We start from the raw sequence: 23,793 nt of genomic DNA on the forward strand, positions 1-23,793 counted from the left end.
GTCAGTTTCTCTTGTCAAGACTGTCTATAAATGGCATACATAATAGAAAATAGATATGGAAAATCTAGCAACTTTAATAATTGACTTTGGAATTGTCAGTGCTTGCTGATTTGTGTTTCTTGTCTACTTAAAACTGCACCCACACTATTTTCTTTTCTTTTCCCCTCTCATTATCTAAAGGCAACCATTCCCTCCACATGACTATTTTGGATCATTTTCTCTGCCCATGACTATTTTAGATCCTTCTCTCCTGCCCATCCCCAGTATACCCCTCTCATAGACTTATTATATTATCCATTATCCCTTCTTTCCCACATATATTCCACCTCTCCGCCACAACTAGCAGGTCTCTTCACTGGCTTTTAAATATGTTCAGGTCTCTCACATCTCAAAAACAAAACAAAGAACAGAAACCTTTAGACCCTACATTTTCCCATGGCTACAGTCTAATGTCTTCACACGAACCCACTTCACAACCAAATTTCTCAAGAATTACCTAGTTTTGGCTTCCACCGTTTCCTCATCCCATGCACTTCTTCAATAAAGGACCATCATGGTCCTGTTGTATAATTTATACATCTACGAGTTATCCTTAACACCTTTCTCCATGCCCAATCCATCACAATATCCCATTAATTAAATTCTCTACCTTTTCTCAAATTTAAATTTCTCTTCATTTCTGCTGCTATCATCCCACTCATTACTATTTGCCATAAAAATTGCAAGTCTCTTTATTGAACTGTCTGGATTCAATTTTTACCTCACCCACCCTTCTACATTTAACATACTCCTCCTGAGATCTTTTAAAAACTAAAGTCTGGTCACTTCAACCTAATCTATTGAGCCCTTTTTTAAATTAAAACATATCAAAGGCTTCCCATTGCTCTCAGCATACAGACTAAAACTCCTATTACAGTGTGCAAGATTTGTATATGTTTTTATGAGTTATACCATGCTCATGCCCTCCAGGTCACCTGGGCTGCTCTTGTTTCCTTGCATGAGCAAAAACGCCTTTCTACACCTTGTTTCCTCTGCCTACAACATTCCTTCACCCTCCTTTTCCTGATTGATTCTTATTCCACCCCTAAAAACCACTGGTGAAATGCCCTCAAATTTATCAAGATATTGTGTATCACTTCCCTATAATGCTTATTACAGTTCTAATTTTAATTTAATCATGGAATTATTTAAGTAGTTAGTGTCTACTTCCCCTGCTACACTTAATCTCTGTGATGGCTGGCATCACGTTTGTATATAGTCACTATACCTGCAGCCCCTAGCGTGGTACACATCATAGGCTCTCACCTTTTCTGAATGAGTAAAATCTTCAGTGATCAGGAGTGGACATTAGCAAAACCATATTTGATCTTGTAAACTAGTTCTTATCAAAATCCCAAATGCTTTTCTACCATAAACAAATGAATGATTTAAAAGTAAATGGCACCGATCTTTGACAAAGGAGCAAGGGCAATATAGCAGAGATAGTCTCTCCGACAAATGGTGCTGGAACAACTGGACATCCACATGCCATAACTCAATAAATCTAGACACAGACTTTATACCCTTCACAAAAATTAATTCAACATTATCACAGACCTAAATGTAAAATGCAAAATTATAAAACTCCTACAAAATAACAGGAGAAAACCTAGATAAAATTGGGTATGGTGATACTTTTTTAGATACAACACCAAAACACAATCCATGAAAGAAATAATTGTTAAGCTAGAATTCATTAAAATGAACAACTTCTGCTCTGTAAAAAACAGAAAGTTAGAAGACAAGTCACAGATCAGGAATAAATATTTGCAAAAGACACATCTGATAAAGAACTCTTATCCAAAATACACAAAGAACTCTTAAAACCCAAGAGTAAGACAAAACTTGATGAACAGGCCAAAGACCTTAAAAGACACCTCACCAAAGAAGATATACAAATGGAAAATAAGCATATGAAAAGATGTTCCACATCATATGTCATCAGGGAAATGCAAATTAAAACAAGAGTGAGATACCACCACATACCTATTAGAATGGTCAAAATTCAAAACACTGACAACACCAAATGCTGGTGAGGATGTGGAGCAATGGGAACTTCACTCATTGCTGGTAGGAAGGCAAAATGGTACAGCCACTTTGGAAGATAGTGCGGTGGTTTCTTACGAAACTAAACATACTTATAATGTGATCCAACAAATCACACTCCTTGATATTTACTCAAAGGAGTTAAAGACTTATGTCGGGGCACCTGGGTGGCTCAGTCAGTTAAGCAAGCGTCTGCCTTCAGCTCAGGTCATGATCCCAAAGTCCTGGGATTGAGCCCCACATCAGGCTCCCTGCACAGCAGGGAATCTCCTTCTCCCTCTCCCTCTGCTCCTCCCCCCAGCTTGTGCTCTCTCTCTCACTCTGCTCTCTCTCACATAAAAAAATAAAATCTTTAAAAAAATAAATAAAAACTTATGTCTACATAAAAAACTACACACAGATGTTTAAAACAGCTTTATTCAAAATTGACAAAATCCTGAACGGATAAATAAATGGTAGTACATCAAGACAATGGAGTATTATTCAGCACTAAAAAGAAATGAGCTATCAAACCGTGTAAAAACATGAAGGAAACTTAAATGCATATTACTAAGTAAAGGAAGCCAATCTGAAAAGGCTGAATACTGTATGATTCCAACTATATGACATTCTGGAAAAGGCAAAACTATGGAGGCAATAAAAAGATCAGTGGTTGCCAGGGGTGATGAATAGGTAGAGCACAGAAGATTTTTAGAACAAAGAAAATACTCAGTATGATACTATGTTGAAGGATAATATGTCTTTGTACATTCGTCCAAACCCACTGAATGTACAACATCAAGAGTGAACCCTCAGGTAAACTATGGACTTTGGGTAAATGTGATGTGTCAATTTGGTTCATACTGAGAGTTTAAAAATGGACCATTCTGGTGAGTGATGTTGATAATGGGGGAGGCTATGCATGTGTGGGAGATGTATGAGATGTATGAGATGTATGAGAAATCTCTGTACCTTTCTCCCAATTTTATTGTAAATCTAAACTGCTCTAAAAAAATAGTTTTTAAAAAGTACGCAGTATCAAAAGATAGAAGCAATCCAAGTCAAGTGTCCATCTATAAATGAACATGTAAATAAAATGTAGTATATACCTACAATGGGATATTACTCAGTCTTTAAAAGAAATAAAATTCTGTTACAAGTTACAAGAATAAACCTGGAAGACGCTATGTTAAGTGAAAAAATCCAGCCACAAAAAGACAAACACTGTAGGATTCCACTTACATGAAGTATCTAGACTAGTAGTTAAATTCATAGACCAAAAGGAGAATGGTGGTTGCCAGGGGCTGGGGTAAGGGGCTAAGAAGGAGTTATTGTGTAATGAGTATGGAGTTTCAGCTTGGGAGGATGCAAAAATTCTGGAGATGGATGGTGGCAATGGTTGTGTAACAATGGGAATGTACTTAATACCACTGAACTATATACACTTAAAAATGGTTAAAATGGTAAGTTTAAATGTCGTGTATATTTTGCCACACACACACACACCCCACAGTTAACGGCAACCCAAGAACTAAATAATCAAGTTCTACAACTTCCATCCATCTAGCCCATGTCCCACATGTCCATGTGACAAAAACTCTCCTCCAAGTTTAAGTCAAATTAGCCCCATGCTGATGGTGTCTGACCTTACATGTGAAGGTTTGCCATTGCTTGCCTCTCTGGGAAAATGTGTCACTTCTCTCAAGAAGGAAACTAAATGGGAAAACCTGATAGGTGATGTCAGAAAATCACACATCCTCAGGCACCGTTGCTTTTCTGTGCTGAGACTTGGTGTGATTTCTCTCACAATCTGGCTCCATGCCTACAACCTACATATCTTAAAACTCATGACTGTTATACTGAAATTTTACTATTCCTACTACCTTGTGCAATGAAACACAATTATGCCAGGCTATAATATGCCAAACACTGCTTGAGGAATAAAATATAACCTGAAGATTTAAGAGAATCCCATTACAGATTTTATACAAACAAGAACTTACACTCACCTTGAAGTAGCCTTAATTTGAGTTTTATTTGCTCCATTCCTTAACCATCTAAATTTGGCAAGTAGCATTAATAGATCCAGCCAGAAAAAGGACCATGTAACAACCTTCTGTCTTGTGTCAAGAACATCTAATAACTTCCAACTTATTGGTAACAATGATCCAAAAGACAGAGATTACAGAGTTCAGGAAATTACTTATGTAAGTCCTTTCCATGCTAAATTTAATGTCATTGTATTCATTCATATTTTTTCCACCTATTGTGTTTGATTTTTAATTACTATGAAACTGAGAAAAAATGGACTGTTCTCAGTAATTATTAACCACATTTAGAATTATTATGCTTATTTATTTATAATATCTATACTATTTATCCATAGATCTCAATGTGCTTTACAAATATTTTAATTAAGCTTGATCATAAGTCAAGAAAAGCAATAAAATATTCATCTTTCATAGAAAATAAACTGTATAAAATTATAGGTTTGGTAGTTTGGAAGAATACAAAATAAAACTCCAGGTCTCTAATATCATTTACTTCGCTTATCCACTATATATAGATTTCCTCCCTATTCCCCCTACCTGAAAGGAAAAACTTTAGAGTTTTGGAGAGATTCTGTGGGAGAAGGTAAAAGAATTTACTCTTTGATATCCAGAAACAAGAAATTTTACAAATCTCATTTCTAATATTTTATTGTTCACCAAAGAAATGACATTTTAAAATGCTGTTTTCTCTATGGATATGCCAAACAAATTAAGCACTAAGCCAACACAAAATAAAATTATCGTAGGAGGTATGGTCAGAAGTTTTTCTTCTCTTCCTAAACCCAATATATGTCCCCCATCAGTACTACGATTTCAAAGGAAAAGTTGATTATCTAAAGATTCTTTATACCATAACTCAATCCTACATTTCACATAATCTATTCTATCCATCCCTGAGTATACCTCAGACACATCTTCCACGCACATCTTCCTAAAGCTTTCATAGACAATTTTACTTTTTTCTACTTTGACCAAATAAAAATGGTACTTTGGTTCATTATTAAAAATAATTTTTAAATTAAAAAATTAAAAAAATAATTTAGTTATAAAATACTTGAAAGATACCAACACAATGCCTGACACATAATAATTGTTGAGTAAGTACTGAGCTGAATTTAAATACAGGTTTCACAAATACTGGGAACCTGTTACTTCAATTAACACTTAGTATCAGAAAAACCAAACTAAGAGTCCAAAACTTTCACCCAGATCCAGTTCAAAGACAGGTTCCAAAGAAACCTTTAGGCTCTTTCTTTTTTCTTCTCAACTTCTTTTTTCTCTTTTTCTTATTTTAATCACCTGGTGCCCATCATGACAAGTGCACTCCTAAATCCCCATCACCTATTTCACCCATCCCCCCACCCACCTCCCCTCTGGGATCAGTTTGTTCTCTATAGTTAAGAGTCTGTTTCTCGGTTTCTCTCCCTCCCTCCCTCCCTCTCTCTCTCATTCTCTTTTTCCCTTTCCTCATTTATTTTTTAAATCCACATATGAGTGAAATCATATGGCATTTGTCTTTCTCTGACTTATTTCGCTTAGCATTATACTCTCTAACTCCATCCATGTCATTGAAAATGGCAAGATTTTATTCTTTTTGATGGCTGAATAATATTCCATTGTATATAGTATGTGTATATATACACTACTTCTTTATACATTCATCAATGGATGGACACTTGGGCTGCTTTGATATCTTGGCTATTGTAAATAATGCTGTTATAAACATAGGGATGTATGTATCCCTCTAAATTGTTGTTTTTGTATTCTTTGGGTAAATACCCAGTAGTGCAACTGCTGGATCACAGAGTAAGTAGTTCTGTTTTAAACTTTCTGAGGAACCTCCATACTGTTTTCCAGAGTGGCTGTACCAGCTTGCATTCCCACCAATAGTGCATGAGGGTTCCCCTTTCCCCACATCCTCGTTAACACCTGTTGTTTTTTGTGTTGTTGATTTTAGCCATTCTTGACAGGTGTAAGGTGATATGTCATTGTAGTGTTGATTTGCATTACCCTGATGATTAGTGATATTGAGCATCTTTTCATGTGCTTGTTGCCATATGTATGTTTTCTTTGGAAAAATGTCTGTTCATGTCTTCTGTCCATTTTTTTTTATAAGCTCTTTATATATTTTGGACACTAATCTTTTTTAGATATGTCATTTGCAAATATCTTCTCCCATTCCAGAGGTTGCCTCTTAGTTTTGTTCTTTGCATCCTTTGCTGTGCAGAAGCTTTTTATTTTGATATAGTCCCAATAGTTTATTTTTGCTTTTGTTTCCCTTGCCTCAGAGGACCTAACTAGAAAAAAGTCTCTGAGGTCAGAGAAGTTACTGTCTTATGCTCTCTTCTAGGATTTTGTTGGTTTCAGGTCTCACATTAAGGTCTTTCATTCTTCTGAATTCATTTTTATATATGGTGTAAGAAAGTGGCTCAGTTTCTTCCTTTTGCATGTTGCTGTCCAGTTTTCCAATACCATTTGTTGAAAAAATTGTCTTTTTCCCATTGGATATTCTTTCCTGCTTTGTCAAAGATTAATTGACCATATAATTGTGGGTTTATTTCTGGGTTTTCTGTTCTGTTCCATTGACCTATGTGTCTATTTTTGTGCCCGTACCATACTGTTTTGATTACCACTGCTTTGTAATATAAGTTGAAGTCTGGAATTGTGATGCCTCCAGCTTTTCTTTTCTTTTTCAAGATTGCTTTGGCTATTCAGGGTCTTTTGTGGTTCCATACAAATTTTAGGATCGTTTGTTCTAGTTCTGTGAAAAATGCTTTTGGTATTTTGATAGGGATTGCACTGAACATGTAGATTGCTTTCGGTAGTACAGACATTTTAACAATATTTGTTCTTCTAATCCATAAGCATGGAATGTCTTTCCATTTCTTTGTGTCATCTTGAATTTCTTTCATCAGTGTTTTATAGTTTTCAGAGACAGGTCTTTCACCTCTTTGGTTAGGTTTATTCTTAGGTATCCTATTATTTTGGTGCAATTGTAAATGGGATTGTTTCCTTAACTTCTCTTTCTGCTGCTTCATTATTGGTGTATAGAAATGCAACAAATTTCTGTAGATTGATTTTGTAACCTTTTATTTGAATTCATTTATCAGTTCTAGCAGTTTTGGGGTGGCTTTTATAGGCTATTTCTTTCTTTAATAAAAAAAGTTCCTGACTTATCCTGTTTGTGATACTTTTGATTGATAATTGGAAAATTAACATAGTAACCTAGCCATAATAAATATGCCCAATATTTACATGATGCATGTTAGAAGAGAAAGATTAAAAGATAACATGAGATGGGACACATGCAGAAAAAAAAAAAAAAAAGTAGCCTGTAAGTCAGTGAGAAATTCCAACATCAAGAATGGGGCTTTTCCAATGCCTTTATTCAAAAAATGAATAGACTTTAATAGCTTATTTAACAAAGCTTATTTCATTTCCTAGAACCTATTTTAAGAAAATTCCAGACTTCATCTTGAAATGCTCAGTTATAGAGGTGAAGTCCTTCTACACTGGTACTCAATATGGGCTCCCTACTACAGTATTTCACAAAGCAACACTCCAAATTCCATAGCAATTATTACCTTTATTACTAATTTGCCAAGTAACATATTCCCTTATAATTAATATATTTAAATGAGCACATGAATTGTTAATTATCCCTCCATTTTTATTGAACAAAAAGGGGACTATTGATCACAAACTGGAATGTCAGTTAGCTGAAGGCAGGGGCCATATATTTTATTTATTTGGTATTGTTAATCACAAATTATGCTTTATCTCTTATGCTTAACACACAGTAATTACTCAAAAAAGAATGAATGCATAAGTGATTCCACTTAAACTTTTCCAAACTACCCTGTGAAGTATTATTATACCAGCTTTAAGATGACAAAACAGACACAGGATAATTGTATAACCATAAAAGATGTCCAATTCGTTTATCGACAAAATTAGGTATTTTAAATAATTTGACAGGTGAAAGGAGTAGGCTAAAACCAGAAAATTTAAATTTAAGAGGGATAAATATAAACATCTACATGCGTACTATCAAAATGTCACTTGCACAATTACAATATAAGGGATATCAGGCTGGAAGAACAATTCACAGTGGTGGGAGGAGGTGGGAAGAATTATCTATAAAATTGAACTGGCTAAAAGCTCCATATGAGCCAATACACAATACCTTACAACTCTCATATAATTATGGGTTACGTCATCAGACATATAATGTCCAGAGCAAGGAAGACAAAGTTCTACTATAATCTACACTGTAGGGTACTGCAGGACCTTATGTAAGTGGTAGCAACCAGTTCTAGACATCATAACCTAGGAGAATAATGAGTAACTGTTGTACTAAGAGCAGAAAACCTAGATGATAAGGTGTTTAGGAAAGTACCAGAAGTTAGGGATGTTTAACCTAGAAAAGAGGCTTAGTGCAGTAGGATCTCTTTATCTGAAGCATAGTTATACGAAAATGGAATATGAATATTCATTTGTGCTGCTTTAGAAGAAATCTAGAACCATGAACTAAAATTATAGAGAAGCAGATTTCAGCTAAACATAAGGAAAAGTTTCTTCATAATTATCCCTTCCCTAAAATAAATAATAACTGTTATGATTTACTAAACCCTTACTTTGTACTAGGCATTAAGGTACAATTTTGACACATTATGTAAGGACTATCTTGCAAATATCAGTGCTAGTTGTAATTAAAAATCTTAGAGCAGAGGCTGAATGTCAGTGATTCTATAGAGAAAAATAAACTGTATTAAGTGGTTTGACTGGGAGATTCCTAAAATCCTTTCAAGTTCTTAAGGTTATCTAACACAGCTATTTTTTTTTTAAAGATTTTATTTATTTATTTGTCAGAGAGAGAGCACAAGCAGAGGGAGAAGCAAGCTCCCCGCTGAGCAAGGAGTCCGATGCAGACTTGATTCCAGGACCCTGGGATCATGACCTAAGCCGAAGGCAGATGCTTAACTGACTGAGCCACCCCGGTGTCCCTCTAATACAGCTATTACCAAATATTAGCTGGTAGCAAAATGGGGATAAAAGGGATGATACGATATAGAACAAAAAACGAGAGACCCATTGAATGGAAAAAATCTGTCTTGTAATAAGATTTCCTGCTAGTAACTATTCCTTTATTCTGAGATTTCTGTCTTCCTTATTTTGGCAGTTAAAGGGGAAATATTAAAATGCTCTTACTTTTTAAAAATTATAGTGCCAATTAGACAATAGATTAGAGATTTTTTTAACATCCTTAGCTCATAAATTAAAAGTTGCCAAGTTCAGAAGAAGGTAAGTGAAAGATGATTTTCTTAATGTTAACAATAATTGATTAAAAATTATACATAACTAGAGGGGCACCTGGGTGGCTCAGTCATTAAGCGTCTGCCTTCGGCTCAGGTCATGATCCGAGGGTCCTAGGATCGAACCCCTCGTCGGGCTCCCTGCTCAGTGGGAAGCCTGCTTCTCCCTCTCCCACTCCCCCTGCTTGTGTTCCCTCTTCCGCTGTGTCTCTCTTTGTCAAATAAATAAATAAAATATTTTTAAAAATTAAAAAAAAAATAAAAATTATACATAACTAATCAGTTTTATAAAATGTTTTTTAAATTCCTTGGAATTACTTAATATATGTTTTTAATATTCTTAAATATTACCAAAACTTCCAGTATTTTCTGGTGCAGAAGCAAACAATTTTATGACTTTATTTTTTCATCTCTAAAAACTATGACTACTTTCAGACAACTATAAGTTGTTTTGATTCATTAAAAAGTCATACTTAAAAAAAATCTTTAAGATTTGGCTTTTGTTAGTTATAATATTAGTGAACCTAACTTTTAAAATACATTAATTACATAGTCATCTTTGCTACAAAATGGTACTACTTAACAGTAAAAACCCGTTTCTGCACTGGAATGAAACTAAAGGTTAAAGAAGGGGAAAAAAATGCTGTGCTTTATTGATGAAAGAGATGGTTTGAAAAGGAAAAGTACTTGCAACAAAAATACTGATGAATCAACCAAAGCCTATTATCACTGCCAATATAATTTAGTAATTATTTTTCACATTGGACATTCTATGCTCTAGCCTATGTCTTTTAAAGGTACTTAAATAGCAGGCATCTAAAGTGGCTGAATTATTTGATACATATCTCTTTGAGATCAAATTTAAAGTTCAAGTAACATAAAAGCAAAATATGTTAAGTTCATTTTTTAAAATAAATAATTTTAAATATCAGGAATGGAAAAGAAAGATGTCTAGGTTTGACTCTAAGTACCATAAACATTGAACATGTAACTTAACCTCTTTGACCTTAGCATGCTTATCTCCTATCAGTGGAGACACCATCACCTAAGTGTTTAGAACTACAAAGTTTAATTGACAAAATATATGAGATAATACCTAGCCACTGGTATATATCATAAGGACTCAATAAGGGTAAATTTTAGTCCTTCCAAGATATTCTAAAAAGTCAATTGCACTCAAGGTTTGGGCAATCCATTACTTAATACTGTATAGATGGCTGGGATTAATATCCTTGTGCAGATATCCTTGTGTAGAACTGCTAATGTAGGTAGATCTAAATTGTCACTCCTAGGGGCACCTGGGTGGCTCAGTCGTTAAGCGTCTGCCTTCAGCTCAGGTCACGATCCCAGGGTCCTGGGATCGAGCCCCTCATCGGGCTCCCTGCTCGGCGGGAAGCCTGCTTCTCCCTCTCCCACTCCCCCTGCTTGAGTTCCCTCTCTCACTGTCTCTCTCTCTGTGTAAGATAAATAAATAAAATCTTTTTAAAAATAAATAAATAATAAAAAAATAAAATGCCACTCCTAGAAATATTCAGTAATGCTAACTTTGTTAGTTTGATCCAAAGACACCAATGTACAACCAAGATGCTGCTCAGCACCTATTATATACCACACTGTACAAAAGGTCTACTACAGCATACGAGATACTCTCTGCTTCTAAAGACTATTTTCTCTTTAGGAATTTAATTTTTAACAAACATACTCTCACTTTTAAGATCCAGTGTCTTGGGTGGCTCAGTCAGTTAAGTGTCCAACTCTTGATTGCAGCTCAAGTCATAATCTCAGGGTTCTGAGACTGAGCCCCATGTCGGGCTCTGCTCTGGGCATGGAGCCTGCTTAAGATTCTCTCTCCCTTGGGTGCCTGGGTGGCTCAGTTGGTTAAGCAACTGCCTTCGGCTCAGGTCATGATCCTGGAGTCCCAGAATCGAGTCCCACATCGGGCTCCCTGCTCAGCGGGGGGTCTGCTTCTCCCTCTGACCCGCTTCCCTCTCGTGCTCTCTGTCTCTCATTCTCTCTCTCAAATAAATAAATAAAATCTTAAAAAAAAAAAAATTCTTAAAAAAAAAAAATATTCTCTCTCCCTCTCTCCCTTTGCCCCTCCCCCCTACTCTTTCCCTCTCAAAAAAAAAAAAAAAAAAAAAACTAATGTCTTCAAATAAATATCAAATGTGTAGGTTTTCATAATGGCTGAATAATCTTCAATCTAAGAGAAAATGACAATGTTTATAAATGGAAGCATTAATCAATAGACTTCACAATCAGGAGTAGAATTGAGACTGTCCCTCTACTGTAATTAAATATATTCCAGACAGGCAATGCTTCCAAGTAAAATTTGCCTGGAAAATAATTAAATATAGAAGATTGTCTCAATGTAGAAAATATTTTAGATGCCAGAGAAATTTTTTAAGTGTCCTCTTGAAAAAGAAGTCAGCCTACGATATATAACCATATGAGCTCAAGATGACAACATTCAATCGTCCTTCTCATAAATAAATGAACAAAGCCCAAACCACACATCTAATTTTTCCCTCTCCTTAAAAGCTCTAAAAAAGGCAAACAGAGTATTTTACCTAATCATATTTTAGTTGCACTCTGAAATTTTCAATTACCACCATGCTGATATTTTTAAATAATACTCAAATAATTAATTGTATATATCAGACTATTATAATTGTTAGAATTGTTCACAACTGGCCAGATGGATCATATTCATGGAAGACTATAGCTCCTGGTTGTGCCATAAAGTAGCAGTTCATAGTATCAACACATAACCATAAATCTCTAATTAAATATTAAACAGAATAAGGCAGTCACTTATTCATTCTACATTTGACCCCCAAGACTTAAGTGGGTAAGTTAGGAAACAAGATATCAGGGATGAACTTTAGAAGTCATCCTGGGCAGCTGAACAGTGTGACAGACCTAAGCAAAATGTATTGTTCATCATATAAAATGCTCACTAAAAGACTGCTTTAGAACAAATGTACAACAAAACCTATTTTTCTTGATGGCTTATATTTTATAGTTTTTCAATGACAAAAAGCAAAATAAAAATCTGTTGGACCAAAATTTAAAAATATATGCCATTCAACCCAGTGGACTTATAAGATTAAAAACAAAAACCAAAACTCTAAGATATTAATATATTATACTCAAACGACTACAAAACATGGTATTTACAATAAAGGTAAAAATACAGTAGGGAAGAAAATGAGACAACTGTTTAAAGGAGACATTTCTCTATGTGAGAAATAATACACAAACCTATAGTAACCACTAACCCCATAAAATATTCATGTGGACATTTCAGCTTTCATCGAGGGAAACCCACCCACAATTTGAAATCTGTGGAGCAGGGACATTTTCAGTCCCTTTCCAAAGGCAGCTCGATCCTGTCAGATTTTTGCTTTAGTAGTTGATTATTGAATCACATTGAACCTCTGAGCACAATCAGTAGTAAATCACACTTTGTGATGACAAAGGAAACTAGCCACTAATTAACATAAGCAGAACAAAAGATTGAAGACAGAATCTTTAGACACAAAACAAAACAAAACAAAAAGAGTCAGTAGAAAAAGATAGAAAATAGGTACTCAAAGTAGAGGATAACAAGGAGAAAAGAATTCAACACTAAAAAAATTGGAAGTGGAGTTTTGAGAAGAAAAAGTTTTAAATATATTGCTAGGTTATTTATTTATTTTGTACTATCAAACTGGGAATAATTTGTAAGAAACTGGATTAGATTATCTTGAACATTAATGATGAATCACTCACAGAATGTTGTTAAAACTACCCATGGTGATTTTTTCTTTTTGAGGGTATTGGGGGACGAGGACCTAAAACTACTCTTATTGATATTGGCATAAGACCCCAAATGCATTTTTAAATATTATCTAACAGACATTTTACAGTTATGATTACTATACTTTCACTGCCATACAAAATTGGACATAAACATTTTTTTTATTCTTATGTTAATCCCCATACATTACATCATTAGTTTTAGATGAAGTGTTCCATGATTCATTGTTTGTGCATAACACCCAGTGCTCCTGGACATAAACATTTTAAATATTTTTTAATTCCACATAATAGCTCATAATTATCTTAATAGGGAAGGGGTGTTAACTTTTTTCGGGGGGGATAGGGGAGTAGATAAAATTCCTAAAGGGAAAAAAGCTCTAAATGAGAAATGTTCAATAAATCAAGTAAAAATGTCTATCTTTTAAAATCACTACAGTAACTACAAAATGGATTGTTGGTAACCATCCAATACAATTAATACATTTAAAAATACAATTATTTAATGTAAAGCATTTTAAAATTCTTCTGATTCTACCCAAAGTGAGCCTGGGATCTTTCCATTGTCTCCCAGTATCTATAAAGGAATTAGGCAGCAAAGAGGAAAAGGAAGCAGTGAGAAAAATCATACAGGAAACAAGGTTAGGGTCAGCTTCAGAAGTATGGGAACCTATGCAGTCACAAAGAACTCTGTTCAGAAGGGTCCCTGCACTTGGGAAAACTACTTTTATTTTAAAGAACAAGCAACAGACAAACTATGGTTATTCAGAATTAGATATTTGGCAGATATTTTCTTGAAAATGAACAAACCGAGCTTGTCACTTCAAGGAAAACAGTTGATAGTACTTTGTTTGCCAATGATAAAAATTTTAGCTTTCAAGTAAAAATTAAGACTTTTGCAAAATTTATATCCAGCACCATAAGCCTGACAGCTTCCCAATAAGTGAGGCTTTTTTAGTGAGACTGGTGGTGATAATAAATGTGATTTTTTTTGATATTGTATAACACACCAAAATTTGGATGACAGCCTAATTTACTGACCAATGCATGATGTTACAAAGTCATACATGAGTCATATGGGCTTTAATAAAAGAGAGTAACTTCACTGACACAGCTTTACATTCTTTACTGCAACTAAATTTTTAAGAAATGACCACGTGTCAAATTTGGGTGAAGTATATCAATAAGATTATTTGAAAAAGCTGTTAAAATACTCTTGCCTTTTCCAACTACCTGTGTGAGGTCAGATTTTCTTCATATACTTTATATACTTGAATCAGAAGAGTATATCACAACAGATTGAATACAGAAGTTCATTTGAGAATCCAGCTGCTTCTATCAGGCCAAATATTGAACAAAAGTATAAAACAACATTACTCTTTTTTATTTTTTTTATATTTTTATTTATTTATTTATTTAATTTATTTGACAGAGAGAGACACAGCAAGAGAGGGAACACAAGCAGGGGGAACGGGAGAGGGAGACGCAGGCTTCCCACTGAGCAGGGAGCCCGATGCAGGGCTCGATAAAGTATAAAATGCATATAAATTTTCTTCTATAATTTAACCTGCTTAGGTTAAGCCTTTCTTTCACCTAAAAGTATATTTAATTTTTCTAAATTTTCTTTAAAAAAAAATTTTATTTATTTATTTGAGAGACAGAGCATGAGCAAGGAGGAAGGGCAGAGGTAGAGGGAGAACCAGACCCCCCCGCTGAGCAGGGAGCCCAATGTGGGGCTCGATCCCAGGACCCTGGGACCATGACCTGAGCCAAAGGCAGATGCTTTAGGACTGAGCCACCCAGGTGCCCCGAAAACATTATTCTTCTTATAAATTTTTTTGTTTTATAAAATATAGTTATTTTTCACCAAAAAAAACCCCTTATGTAATACATAATAGGTTACTATTTTTATTAATAAATAAATATTTTTAAATTTCTCAGCTTCAAATTCTAGTATGGCAAATGATGATACAGATAACTCATATAAACAAAAGCTTGTTGGAGCTCTCAAAAAGTTTTAAGAGTGTAAAGGAGTCCTGAAATGAAAAACTTTGACAACTACAACTCTAATAAGAGATGAACTAGAAAATAATCAGCCTTTTTGCTCTTTTAAAGATTCCACAGTTATCAAACATCCATAGATTCCTTTAAGACAAAATCCTGTGTTTACATGAAATACAACTTCAGCTAAACCCTCGAACACCTTAATCTGCTTGCGGAATGGTTAGTTGCTCATACTCTTCCAGTCTAATTAAAGTTAGGAAAATGTTCGTACCAAAGAGACATAAAAAGACCAAAGCTATCAAGTGCTCATCAATAATGCCCACTGTCAAGGGCATCAATATCATCAAGAATATCAATGATGCCCAAGTACTCTCTACTAGATCCCAGTTAGTTAGGATGCTCATGCTTATGTCACAAATTAACAAATGGCAAAATGATCTTTTTTCCCAAAAACTTTCCTGAATATTCCAAAATTCCTGATGATTCAGCTTTTTTAAGGTTCAGTTTAAAAACTGTATAAAGAAATGGATGGAAAGTAGAAGTATACTAATAAGGAAAATGTCACAACTTATTTTGAGATTTATCTTTATTTTCTAACATTTGCAAATGCCTTCTGGATTGTACCCAAACCACAAGTGACCAATTATCATTATTATCCTCATAGACATCTAAGTAAAAATCAAGACAACCTGAATATTTTCTTTTTCATTCTTAAAATCTTCCCTTCTCAATTAGTCTGCCAATCAGTCATCCCAAGGAGCAATTCATATTTCAGATTGGCTCATTCTACTGTCACATCATATCTCCTCTAGGCTAGCAATTCCAAATTCCATGTCATATCCAACTAGCACCTATGTTTCACTTGAAAGAGAGAAAGGAAGACCTAAGAAAAATAAAGGACTACTTGATCCCATACTAAGTCCATAAGAAATTGCTCTAATACAATTACTCAACAGATTCTATAATTTTTTTTTCCAAAATACCTTAGTCATTTTTCAGCCTCTGTGTAATTTATTTTTTTTTAATGTTTTATTTATTTATTCATGAGAGTCAGAGAGAGAGAGAGAGAGGCAGAGGGAGAAGCAGGCTCCCCACCTAGCAGTGAGCCCGATGCGGGACTCGATCCCAGGACCCTGGGATCATGACCTGAGCCGAAGGCAGACGCTTAACCATCTGAGCCACCCAGGCGCCCCCAGCCTCTGTGTAATTTAAACCACAGAGGATATTAGGTACAATGTGAACTGCATGTTCAAGTCAGTCAAAAGTTTACTACTGATATTCTTAACACTACTGAACTATACATTTAAAAATGGTTAAGATAGTAAATTTAATGTTATGTGTTTCTTACCTAAAAAAAGAAAAAAGAAAAACCATTGAATTATGCACTTTAAGTAGGTAAACTGTATGGTATGTGAATTATAATTCAATAAAGCTATTATTTTTTAAAAGTGTAAGTCTGCTCCTAATCAGTTGCTTTTTTGTTTGTTTTGTAGCAAAGGTTTGAAAAAAGGTTTACTACTGAGCTATGGATGACTAATTTTTCTTGAGAGAAGAAGTGGGAGATCTTACATACATAAATATGTATAACATATAGTAGGCATTTTAATAATTAATTTAAATATTTCCTTTCACAAGTGATTTAAACCTAACACCTATACACTGAATACAAACCTAGAGTTTCTTCCAGAGTATCTTCTAGCTAATAGAAAGGCATTTCTACTTAATAATGTTTTAACACTGGATTCAAAATCAAAAGAGAGTATTTCTAGTCACCTGTTATTTCAAACAGTGAAACAGACAACTTACTGATAACTTAATTGTAAAAAGATCAATTCAGCACTGTTAGGAAATAGGTCTGAATATCAAAGTAGATTTTCGCAAAGAAAAGAGACATTTTTCAAATCAGCATGTAGCACTGCAAAATCTCATGAAGAAAAAATCACATAAGAAATGAAACAGTCTAAGATGAAAAGGATCTTTGCTGTTGAAACTAAAAGCTAAATTTTAGCCAAGTATATTTAAAACATATAGAAGCACAGAGAGTCACCAGCATTCACAATTAGAGGCAGGACAAAGTAGCAGTGGTTTCTCTGACAAATAAATTGCTTGAAATATTGCATGACTTGCTACACAACACCCTTATTACTTTCAATTTCCAAGTGCAACCAAAAGATGGGTCCAATTATGACATCGATACAAGCTTTCTTTCAAAATGAAATGAAAGAACAGTAAATCCCAGTGGACACGGGAGTTCTGCAGCAGAGATGATGTAATATATAAAAATAGACATCCTCTAACAGAAGCTGAAACTTGGGTAAACAGCACACTGCATACTATTCTCAACTGCCTTGCATGAATTTGCAATGCATGCTGTTAATAGCACAAGAGAAATCATTTCATGTTTTAAACTATTTCCTGATTTACATTTCAATTTTGATACACACTCTGTAGTATAATTTCCCAATCTGTATAAATTAAATGAACATAAATACCTGATTATAACTGCAAGAAAGAGAAATAGTCCCCCCAAAGCAAGGAAATGGAGCCCACTGCAGCAGTTTTTCCATGCTGCATTTTGTTAGAAATTGCAGCACACATGGCATAGAATTGTTACGTCCACCTATTGTTCAAAGACCTTTCCACCGGGAGCTGTCTGCAGGATTTTAAAATGCAACATGATCTAGGTGAAGAGGAACCAGTAAACCTGCTGATAATGGGTGTGAAAAGCAAAGAGTATTTTTGACATTCTAAGACTCTGATGCAAACATAAAATATCAGGCATGCACACAATAACTAGGATCTAGCAAAACTTGTGTTGTTGGGTTTTTTTTAATATATACATCACTACTGTCTAACACTCTCTCCACACCTTTCTTTTCCATTCTTTACCAATTCAGTTTTCACATTTCTATTGGGCTTTCCTGGATTGAAGAGTATTTTCCTTTGAGCCAAGACATTAAGAAACCATGCCTGATTCCTCAAGTGCCCTGTCTATGTGCCTCCACTGTATCTAGAATTCCCTATATTTTAGTTGCCCATTTATTTATCTATATCCCCTATGAAACTAAAAGGACAATAAGGGCAAAATATGCCTGTTCTCTAGACCTTCATAGCCCTAGAGTCTGGCACAAACCTGAAACAAGGTGGGCACTCGATAAATATTCATTAAATGAATAAAATATGTAAATGAAAATACTGAGCTTTCCTCTCTATGATACAAGAAAGAGAATACACACATTTCCTGAAACTCCATCCTATTATAATTCAGAGAGGCACTGATGACATTATTGAAGACAAAGGCTTTAGGTTTAATTAAGCGAACAAATGCTTGACGAATTTAAAGAAGAATGAAAATGTCAAAATAATTAAGACATTTCCCCTATGTGTGAATATTTTCTATTTAAGCATATAAACAGATTTTTAAAATATCATCATATGAATAAATCATAGTCAGGTATAATATAATGTGAACTGATTGTTGTAAGTTAAAATCCTAAGACCTTAATATTCTAGGAAATTTAGTAAATATACAAGTCACTGATATATTACTCAAAACATATTCTCTTACTGTTAGGCAGCAAATATTGTATTAAACTAAGAAGACTTCAGTAAAAAATTAAATAGATAAGTGAAAAAGCAAAGCCATAACACGAGTGAAAACACTATTTCTAATGCAAGAACAGCAGTCCACATCAAAAAGATGATTGTCAAAAGTACATAATCACACAAACACTATAATTTTTCATGTTTCAATATCTGACAATTTTTGAAACTAACGAAACCTACCAAGTAGCCCTTAACTAAAAATGAAACCAACTTAAATCTATCTTTAAAAAAATCTACTTCAGAGAAATATAAGATACAACTTAGGAATGATTATATAACCATTATTAGAAATAGAACTTGTCTTATATTATTATAAAAAATGGAACTCATTTCCATAAGCCTCATGCATGGATCAATCTTATTACATTGGTGCCACATTTTATAGATATTATATTATCACTGACTATAATACAAAAATTATCCCCATTATATTAATATTACATTGTATTCAACTTATATTAACTTAATAATTTTATGCACTATTTTTTATTACCTTTTATACATCTGCACCAAGAATTTTAAACTAAGCCTAATCTACTGAAAAATGTAATACATAATTATTAAACAGTGCTTTGAAATGTATATTCATATTGTAGAAAAGGACTACTAATAAAATGTGTGGGAGATATCTTTTTATATGATCAACCGGTTTCCATTATTTCAAAAATTTTGCATTGATTGAAACTTTATGAATATGTTTTATGTTATACTGTGTTCAAATCCTAATTCAAATTTGTATAAAACAGAGCCATTTCTTGGGAAAATGTCCTTTGGGACACTGTGAGCCTGCTTACACCTGATCAAATAAAACATTCCAAGATTAAAAAAAACGACAACACAAAATTAAATGTCACAAGGCCATCTTGGATTTTGACTGTCTCTTCTCATCCTAAAACAATTACTAGTCACGGACATTCCAAATATTACTTAAACTAAATCAAATCTCATAAAAATGTTTGGCTAAGAAATTATGACAACTGAGGAGTACCAATCCTTTGAATTTGTAATCTACTTTTTTTTTCATATTTTAAAAGAGGTCACTTTCATTCATTGAGTTTATTGTATTCTGCAGTATAGAATAATGTGAAGAGCTTTGACTCTGGAGCCAGACTTCTGGGGTTAGGATTCTGGCTCTATTACTAATATTAGTTGTGTGTCCTTAAAGCACATCCCCTAATCTTGTTCTTTCATTTCCTAATCTGTAAAATGTACTAATAATAATCCATGCCTCACAGGGTAGTTATGTATATCAAATGACTTAATTTATGTGAAATGTTTTAGAACAGTAGTACATACATAGGTAATACTCTATAGATGTTTGCTAATTAAACTATTTAAAAAAAAAACAAACTAGAGCCATCTGTTGGAGGTAAGTAGGAATGGGAAGTGGACAGTCAATCAGAACTTCAAAGGACCAGGAGCACTTCAATTCTTTCAGCCTCGCTAGGCTGCAATGTCTGTTGGTACATGTAAACTCCATGGAATAGACAGGACAAGTTTTCTTCAGTCTTCAGTCTAATATCTCTGTATAATTTTGTTCTTTCTAAACTGAGAAGAGGGCAGAGCTCTCTTTTTATTAAAATAAAAAAAGAAATAAAAGATGACAGAATAAATATGTACCAGTCTCCCCATCACTACAATCAGGTAAGTTAAGTCGCCCCCTTAAGTATCTTCTAGAATAAATTACAAACTCCTGGAATAAATTACCCATAAATGTAGACAGGCAGGGTCTGTAATCATGGATAAAATAAACAAAGCTTTTTTCCTCTATCCTACTCTGTACCCAGAGACAAAATAAACTTGTCCAAAGTCTAAAGAGACTGACCCCAAATTTTCCAGCCTCTGCCAAGAACCTTATCTACTACCTGCCTCTATTTTCATTATCTACCTTAAGACTGAAAATTCATGCCACATCCTCTTTTCTGGCAATCCTAAATACAGTCTCAACCTCAAAGCATCAAAATGTAGGAAAATGTTAATGAAAGCCATCTCCAATATTCCCTTCTCACTGCATTTTAAAATGCTGATTATTCTCTCTGCAAACCTCATAGACTTGCCTTGAAAAAATGTCTTGAAAACACTCCACATGGACTATTTGAGTACTCATGTTTCTGAAGAAAATGATTATAATCGGTTTAAAACTATTGCAACACATCTAATTTTAAAAAGTGTACATAAAGTATATATCATAACTCAGTGTACATTTTCAATTCAATTCCTACTTCTAAATGGGAATTAGACGAACTAGTAATTTTTCCTATTAAAAAGGGGAAAGATTATGTACTGATGTATCTTTTAAAATATTAAAGTTATATATTTTTAGACTATACTTTTACCAGATAAAAGCCCAAAACACTGGTGCAATTTTAAAAAGTATACAATTACATCAAAATTTTGTAAAATTTACAAATGGTATGAAAATGTTTAAGATTTACCACATCACTTAAAATTTAGCAGTGCTTCTCAAGTACAATATAGCAACAACCTGTGGCATTTTAATATGCATTCTCTTGCACAGAACATAAAGTTACTGCCTCATTTTAATTTGAAACTCTATACAAATACTTCATGCTTTCAGGCAAGGTCACTATAGTAGCCAAAGATATTATATTGACAGTCGACTTCCTCTAATGTGAATTAAATTATACACGATCTTTTTCCTGGGCAATAAGAAAACACAACCATAAGATTTTACTAAGTTACTTAACCAATTCCTTTCCAGAGATAAATCAGCTTTCCTTCCTTTACTCCAAATTCCCTGATAACCCCCAATCTGACCCCCAGTTTCAAAAGAGTAACACTGAAAATCATAAATTAGTCATGTGTTGGCATGAAAGAAATGAGCAAAGATATTATTATAGGCTTTTTGATTAAAATATAGAACGAAATAAAGCATGAATTCCGGTTAAAAATAAAGTACAAATAAGAGAACACAAGCGTTTTTAAACTCTCATTTCCTTTTTGACTAAGCCTTTACTCTATCTGACTAAAATTTTACTTGTATTCTCCCAAAATGCTCTCATACTGGGATTCCTGAAATTTAAAGCTTTTACCTACAGCATCATTTAAAATGTAAATTTCTAGTGGATTTCCCATAAGCTTTTGCATAAAAAGCAATTAAATTTCCATTACGTCTACCTGTCTTTCTCTCCTCATTTTTTTACTTGCAAATCATGTTAGTTAAGAACAGTGCTTCCACTCATTTAAAAAAAATAATAATAATAAGTAGGTTGCACTTAGGTGGACCTAAGGTGGACAAGGTGGACAATCCATCACTACATCTGCACAAATAGACTGTGCATCACCTAAACCATTAACAGTTTTGTTTTAAGAGATTTTACTGAATCAGGGCAAAATACAAAAGAACAAGACCAAGCTAAACACATCAATATTATAAACTCATTAGTTACAATGCAAATTCACAAATAAACTTAGGTTAGTATTAGGAGACCACACACAAATTACAATACCTGAGATTTAGTGCATTCCTTTGAGCCAAAATGAAATGAGTGCCATAAAAGAGGAAAGGAAAAGATGAACATTATCAGACATGCTATAGTATATCTGCCAAAACGAAGATAATGTTAAAATTAGGTTAAGAATGACCATATAGAATTGGCTGTATGTATAATGTTCTCTATGTTTTTTAGCCATGCACTTGAAATGCACTTGAAATCATTTAAAATCACCTGTGAAGTATGATCATGCATCTTCTAAATAAACTTTTCACCCTCAGTCCCACTCTACTAGGGTTCTTTCAAAGAGAAATATTTCTGTTAAGAATAAGTAAATATAACTTAGGACTAATGAATAATAATTTTCATTTCACTCTTTGTATCCTGTGGCACCATATATACAAAACAAAATTTTGTTGTTTTCTATGTTCAAATCATGTATTTGGTGAAATAATAAATATTATATAAATATAATTAAAACACACCTTGCACACGCAAAAAAGGATCCAATATTTTCAATTATGACCATGTTGCTGCCAATCTGAACTCATCCAGTAAAATTAATACCAACATGTCACATATTAGTAAGCTAGTACATGATCCATTAGTAATCAAGTTAAATTTTTCATCCTAGCACTGAATATTCCCTAATAAAAGTACCTGTTGACCAGGTAAGATATTTATTAAAACCATTAAATTAAAATTAAAAAAGTAATCTTGTAATAAAAAACCCTGCACATTTTTTTAAAAATCAAACCAAAAAAGGGAAGTCACGTAGGGAAAGTGAAATATTCCATAAAGAGGGAAACAAATGGGAATAAAAGAGAAAAACAGTTATAGGATTTCCCCAACTTAAGTGTGAAAAATAGGACTATAAAATTAAACCAATCAGCTTTAACACTAAATTTTAAGTAATTCACACTCCCACTATCTTAGTATGGAATCTGATTTGGAAAAATAATTCCAGAGCAGAAAGAATATTAACAACATTAGCACCAGGCTAAAATAATATATGGAACTATTAATATGTACAACTATTTTTAATCCAAATTTCCTTCTTCCATGATGCTATGTCAACACTAAAAATACTACCTTCTTTTACAGATAATGGTAACAAAAAAACCTTTCATAGTTGTTTTGTTTTTTTTTTTATACCAAGTCTCTCCAAAGGACAAACAAAGCTCTCTTTATGATGAGCAAAAAGCTACCCTTTCCAAAGGAGCTCAATGAAATGATTCAACTATAACATTCATGTTAAATTAAAATAGTGCATGGGTAGTGAAAGGAGTAGGCGGGTAGCTGGTGGTCAAAACTGCTTAAATATTCACACACAAAGAGCTCTCAGAAATAAAACATATGAAGTGTGGGTATAAAGTATACCATATCACTAAAAGTTACCAAAAATTGAGTATATAATTTTAAGTCTATATATTTTCCCATGTATTTTGCATTTATACTTATTTGCAAAAGGAAAGAAAAGTGCAGGTAAGCAAAACA

At 33.7% G+C, this 23,793-nt stretch overlaps 1 protein-coding gene across 11 annotated transcripts in view; it reads right to left on the bottom strand.

Moving 5' to 3' along the window:
* The window catches only part of RAPGEF2 (Rap guanine nucleotide exchange factor 2), a 237,105-nt gene that overhangs the window by 88,854 nt on the left and 124,458 nt on the right, over positions 1-23,793 (bottom strand). For 8 of the 11 annotated variants that reach the window (XM_035022800.1, XM_035022806.1, XM_035022804.1 and 5 more), the window contains one exon: positions 22,312-22,329. The exons of the other annotated variants lie outside the window; for them this stretch is intronic. In XM_035022800.1, the coding sequence (XP_034878691.1) occupies positions 22,312-22,329 (18 nt within the window). The remainder of the gene's footprint in view (positions 1-22,311; positions 22,330-23,793) is intronic. 11 annotated transcript variants of the gene reach the window in all.

Source organism: Mirounga leonina, unplaced genomic scaffold (assembly GCF_011800145.1).
Source record: "Mirounga leonina isolate KUSES-001 unplaced genomic scaffold, KU_Mleo_1.0 Mir_176, whole genome shotgun sequence".
Lineage (NCBI taxonomy): Eukaryota > Metazoa > Chordata > Mammalia > Carnivora > Phocidae > Mirounga > Mirounga leonina.